General features: G+C 45.1%; 1 protein-coding gene across 1 annotated transcript in view; it reads left to right on the forward strand.

Moving 5' to 3' along the window:
* Positions 1–4713, forward strand: part of LOC126101029 (cuticle protein 19.8-like) — an 86730-nt gene extending 82017 nt beyond the window's left edge. The window contains exon 5 of the mRNA XM_049911694.1: positions 2161–4713. Coding sequence (XP_049767651.1) covers positions 2161–2430 — 270 coding nt within the window. The 3' untranslated portion in view covers positions 2431–4713. The remainder of the gene's footprint in view (positions 1–2160) is intronic.
* The last annotated feature ends 1287 nt before the right edge of the window (positions 4714–6000 follow it).

Genomic DNA, 6000 nt, shown 5'->3' on the forward strand with positions numbered 1-6000 from the left:
CGAGGACCGGTGAACCGCCCAGTCTGTGGATGGTTTTTAGGCGGTTTTCCATCTGCTTCGGAGAATGCGGGCTGGTTCCCCTTATTCCGCTTCAGATACACTATGTCGGCGATTGCTGCGCAAACAGGTTCTCCACCTACCTGTACACCATCATTATATAGAGGCTACACTCGTCTGGTGTGAGACGTTCCCTGGGGGGATCCACCGGGGGCCGAACCGCACAATAACCCTGGGTTCGGTGTGGGGCGGCGGAGGGATGAAGTGGACTGTGGTAGTCGTCGTGGGTTGTGGACCATTGCGGCTGCGGTGGGGACGGAGCCTCTCCGTCGTTTCTAGGTCCCCGGTTAACATACAATACGATACAATACAATGGGTAGTCATCCTGCAGCTACCTTATTTATCTGATCTTGCATCCTCAGATTTTCACATTTCCACTCTCTGTCGAACACCTTTCAGGGAACTTCCTTTCCGGATGAAAATGCGCTCCGATCGTGGCCCAACGAGTACTTCATCTCAAAACCACGTTATGTCTACAATCGCGAAATCTAAAATCCACCTCAGCATAGGCAGACTGTTGTAAATATTGGAGGAGAGTATATAAATGATGGCTAAAGTCTCTGTTATTTGTATCTGTGGTGAAACTTGCTGGCAGATTAAAACTGTGTGCCGGACCAAGACTCGAACTCAGAACCTTTGCCTTTCGCGGACAAGTGCTCTACCATCTGAGCTACCCAAGCACGACTCACACCCCATCCCGTTCAGTTCTGCCAGTACCTCTTCTCCTACCTTCCAAACTTCATAGAAGCTCTTCTGCGAACCATGCAGGATTGGCACTCCTGGAAGAAAGGATATTGCGGAGACATGGCTTGGTCACAGCCTGGAGGATGTTTCCAGAATGAGATTTTCACTCTGCAGCGGAGTGTATGCTAATATGAAACTTCCTGACAGATTAAAACTGTGTGCCGGACCGAGACTCGAACTCGGGACCTTTGCCTTTCGCAGGCAAGTGCTCTACCTGCAAGGATCGCAGGAGAGGTTCTGTGAAGTTTCGAAGGTAGGAAACGAGGTATTGGCAGAATTGAAGCTGTGTGGACGGGGCGTGAGTCGTGCTTGAGTAGCTCAGATAGTAGAGCACTTGCTCGCAGAAGGCAAAGGTCCCAAGTTCGAGTTTCGGTCCGGCACACAGTTTTAATCTGCCAGGAAGTTTCAAACAAAATCAAACACAATTACGAAAAAAAAGAGTGCTGCTCACCCTCTGTAATAAAAAAACTGAGTAAAGGAATCAACGATCAACTTGAACGGATGTCTTGTGACGACCGTCCAGACCAAACGTAACGAACGATACCGAACAAAATGGGGGAAAAAAGCCGGCCGGAGTGGCCGAGCCGTTCTAGGCCCTACAGTCTGGAACCGCGCGACCGCTACGGTCGCAGGTTCGAATCCTGCCTCGGGCATGGATGTGTGTGATGTCCTTAGGTTAGTTATGTTTAAGTAGTTCTAAGTTCTAGGGGACTGATGACCTCAGCAGTTACGTCCCATACTGCTCAGAGCCATCTGAACCATTTTGGAGTAAAAAAGATGGTAAAGCACTTACCCGCGAAAGGCAAAGGTCCTGAGTTCGAGTCTCGGCCCGGCACACAGTTTTAATCTGCCAGGAAGTTTCATATCAGCGCACATTCCGCTGCAGAGTGAAAATCTCATTCTGTATCTGTGGTTTTTATTGAACTTACGGTAAAAAGCTACTAACTTTTGCACCAACCTAATATTTGTGGCTACATCTGTGGCAGAGGCAAACAGCCTCACACTAGCTGCGTCTCGTACGAGCATTGCCGGTGGCGTCCGGAGTTCTCCGTGGCTTGTTATTGTTATTGACGCACTGACACACACTGATTTGCTTGCGTTGTCGTGGCCCCTGTGCTCTAGGGGGTAGGCAGCTCGCCGTACAGTACTGCCGTGCTGGTGGGCCGTGTGTCCCGACATAGCAAACATCACCCCATCTGATTCCACTAGCATGATACAGAAAGCCCGATTGTCAGCGTGTGTTAACTGTAGAACGAAGCTACACTGTAATGTGTATTTCACCTAGTGATACCACCGTGTTCAGGATTCCTTGCGCCTTGCTGAGAGATGGTGCGTAATGTGATTGTGGTTGGTCTGCAGGTGAGTGTGGCGAAGCCCGTGCTGCCAGCATATGTCCCACGGCCCACAGTCGTGGTTCCCGCTGCGCAGCGGCCGTCGCTGACCAATCAGGGGCCGGTGCTCTTCCCACCGAACGCTGAGGACGCTCAGCAGCAGCCGGCGCGCCCTGCCGGCGTCAGCTCGGCGCAGCAGCAGCAGCTGCTCTTGCAGCAGCTGTACGAACAGCAGCAGCAGCAACAGCAGCAGCAGTACCCACAGCAGGGCTACGGATACGGCTACAGTGCCTACTGAGCACTCTCTGACCTGACCACCGCTGCTGACGTACACCATGACTGGCTTTGACTACCTACTCTGGTCCCTTGACACCTGCTGCTACTGCTATAACTGTGTGACTTTCAGCAACAGGTCCCCTACTAGCCTCCACTGGACTTAGGAGGGGACATATGACCATAATAACGACTGAGGATTCTGCAGAGAAGCAGAAATGCTAGACACAACAGTACAACGAAACCATCCGTCAGCTGTCCACGCATTTTCCAATCTCCCTTTCTCTCACTATACCAACTTTACTCATTCCACAATCCTTGCACCAGGAGAGGTCCACAGCAGATCTTTTGGCACCTGTGCTACAGAGCCTCGCCTAAGCTACTAACGCTGCCCCATTTACCAGTCCGACAGTGAGATGGTTGGTATCTGTCTGAAGGACTTAGCTACTCGTGTTGCACATGTACACAGGACACTTTTCTTTTACCGTTCCTGTCTCCCCTCTGACATCGGACATCTTGTGGCGCACCCATATTAAACTCCTAAAGGCAGTGAATCAGACCACCAATCAATTCTGTCTGTTCTTCAGTGCTTCTTCTCAGCCTAGTTCATTTTTCTTCTAGTGATCTGAAATGGTTGATGAATTGTTGAAACAGCTCACAAAAGTTATTCACTAGCATGTCCTAAGCCCATAATCAGTGATGTGAAATTGTTGATGAATTGTTGAAACAGCTCACAAAATTTATTTTCTAGTGTATTCCATGCTGAGAGCTAGACCAAACGTACTGTGTGACGAAATAAATCAAAGTATTAACGCAATTCTACAGACAGCTGTACAAATAGGCGAACTGTCATCTTCATTTCAGTTCACCAGCATGATTCATCTTTCACACTACCTGCTTCGCTCTCAAAGAAGTGTTTTGAGTGAATACGCTTATTAAATTTCCCGCAGCCAAACTCGCCGGTTTCTTTGCCATTCGAAAGTATCGAGGGACTTCTGATGCAGCTGACCAAACTGTTTATTTTGTTATTTTCAGACAGTCGTACTCCTGCTACCCGATCAACCAAAGTACTCAGTTTTCTTCTTAGTCACAAATTGAAACCTATACATAACCTTATGTAGTCTGTATAATTCTGATCTTCGTTATAGTGACACTAGATTGTAAGACAAGAAGAAGTTCTATCTTTGGCAAACTGTGTAACTCAAATCATTTCATAACACACCCTTGCAGCTTCTGGACCAATTTTCTGCTTCAGAAGGCTGTAATAGTGATACTTGGACAGTTTATCAGAGTAAATAATAGTATATCACTAGTGGAAGGAGAAAGTTGGTTTGGAGCACGTGTTGTGCAAAAAAAATTCACAATTTAGATTTCTCCAAGAGAACTAATATTTCCCCCCAGATTACATCTATCACATATTGGTTACCACAGGATTGAAAACTGATGTCAGCAGATCATCTCTTACAAATTTGGATCAGGATTCAAGGTTCACATGTAACAACACAAATCTTTCGAAATTATATGGATTTAGAAAACTGTCAATCAACGGAAGAGCTGCGTGACTAAATTACCTTCAGGACACAGACGATATGTTTTAGGTCAAAACTTAAGAATGTACAATACAATGAAAAAATCAGGTCGTGTACACGCGTTTATTCTCACAAGATCCATCGATAACCCACTTGCTTCTCCGTAGTGGTTAGCTGCACCATTTTCCCGAAACAATCTGTACTTGTTGTTGGTTTACAGGTGGCAGTGGGCTGTGTCACGAACAGCGATTCCCAGCACAGTCAACTATGTGTGTGTGTCTGAAATCCACATAATGATAGACTTTCAGAAACGGAAGTCGAAATCAATGGCGAGCCAACCTATAACGTCACACAGTAAGAGTGTTTCCTTGCCTGACAATACAAGTTCGTAACTATCCCATACCCAGAATGAAAAGTTTCCTATCCGACAATGGACTTTTCACCAGAGGACATATTCAGAGTTTCACATGCGTCCTTTTTATCAGTGAATATTGTAAGTCCAAGAAGAACAGGTTGCTGTAATGATAGCAGTTCGAGACAGCATGGGCATTAATCAGCTGCTGTTCCATTCAAACTATTGACTTAACACTTTCCATATTGACAGCTGACGTACATCACTCAAAAGACATTTGTAATCGTCGCCAAAGACGACAGTGAAGAAAACATCTTCTTCACAGTCATCTCCATCATGTGCAATATTAACAAATGTGCTACTCATGGAAATTTTATTTTGTAATTGTTTTATTTTTATTATTTATAATTTAATTATTCAACGTTTTATACACAAAATATTGTAATAAATTATTTTTTAAATCTTAGCTTTCTTTCGTTCCTTTTATTGCGGTAAACACTGATGCTCCTTCCTATCCAAAGCTGAATAACTGAAGTTTGACCATGAAGATGTACTTGAAAAATCTCAGAGCTTGCAACGAAACTTTAGACTGAAAAAAAAATGTATGGGCAGCTCGCACAGAATTTTATCGGACACGTTCATTATTTCTCAGTGTTTTTGTTTCCTAGCCTGATTATACACCAAACGCATTCTGAATTGGTGGTTGGGAGTTCCTCCTTTGCTTTTACGGACCAATGTATCTATAAAGCAAAATTATTCAATTTACTAACTACCTCAAGGTAAACCAGTGTAGACGTTAGTACTCTTGGAGTTTGAGATGCTTAACACACCGTAGTCCCGAAGCAGCTACTGTACATTTAAATATAGAATTTATAAACTAATTACATTGGTGTGCAAAACTTATGGACAAAAGTAACTTTTACGAGACGTGTCACTGCCAAGTAGTATAGCTCGACGAAATTTGGACCATACGTAGAAAGAACTACTCCAATGTAATACAGATGGTAATTGAAAGGAACACACAATGAAACGAACAGAAACGATTCTTTTATTCAAAGATGGTAATTAAAAAGAAGTCATAACGATTTATCACGGCCCCTGCAAATTACAAAAGGCGGGATTCCTTTCGTAATAGGGTGTGTGATCACCGTGGAAGGCAAAGCATGCTGTGCAACGTGCTCCCATACTGGCCATAAGGTAAGTAAGGAGTTCTTATGGTACGGTTTTCCATTCCTCCACCTGTGCAGTTGACAGTTCCTGCGTGGTTGATGATGTACCTGGCCATGTTGTAATACGTCTCATCAACGCATCCCACATGTGGTCGATGGGATTTAAGTCAGGGGAATGGGCACGTATAGTACAGTAAGTTATTTAGTTAGTTACGTGTTCCATTGATCAATAGCACGGAAAAACCGTTATGATGTGGAACGTGTCAAATGCAATAACGTTGACCAGTGAGTGTGTCGTGTTCAAAGATTTCAAGACCAGTATGCCTGCCCGCATCTCGTGGTCGTGCGGTAGCGTTCTCGCTTCCCACGCCCGGGTTCCCGGGTTCGATTCCCGGCGGGGTCAGGGTTTTCTCTGCCTCGTGATGCCTGGGTGTTGTATGCTGTCCTTAGGTTAGTTAGGTTTAAGTAGTTCTAAGGGGAGTGATGACCATAGATGTTAAGTCCCATAGTGCTCAGAGCCATTTGAACCATTTTTGAACCAGTAT

Source organism: Schistocerca cancellata, chromosome 9 (assembly GCF_023864275.1).
Source record: "Schistocerca cancellata isolate TAMUIC-IGC-003103 chromosome 9, iqSchCanc2.1, whole genome shotgun sequence".
Classification (NCBI taxonomy): Eukaryota; Metazoa; Arthropoda; class Insecta; order Orthoptera; family Acrididae; genus Schistocerca; species Schistocerca cancellata.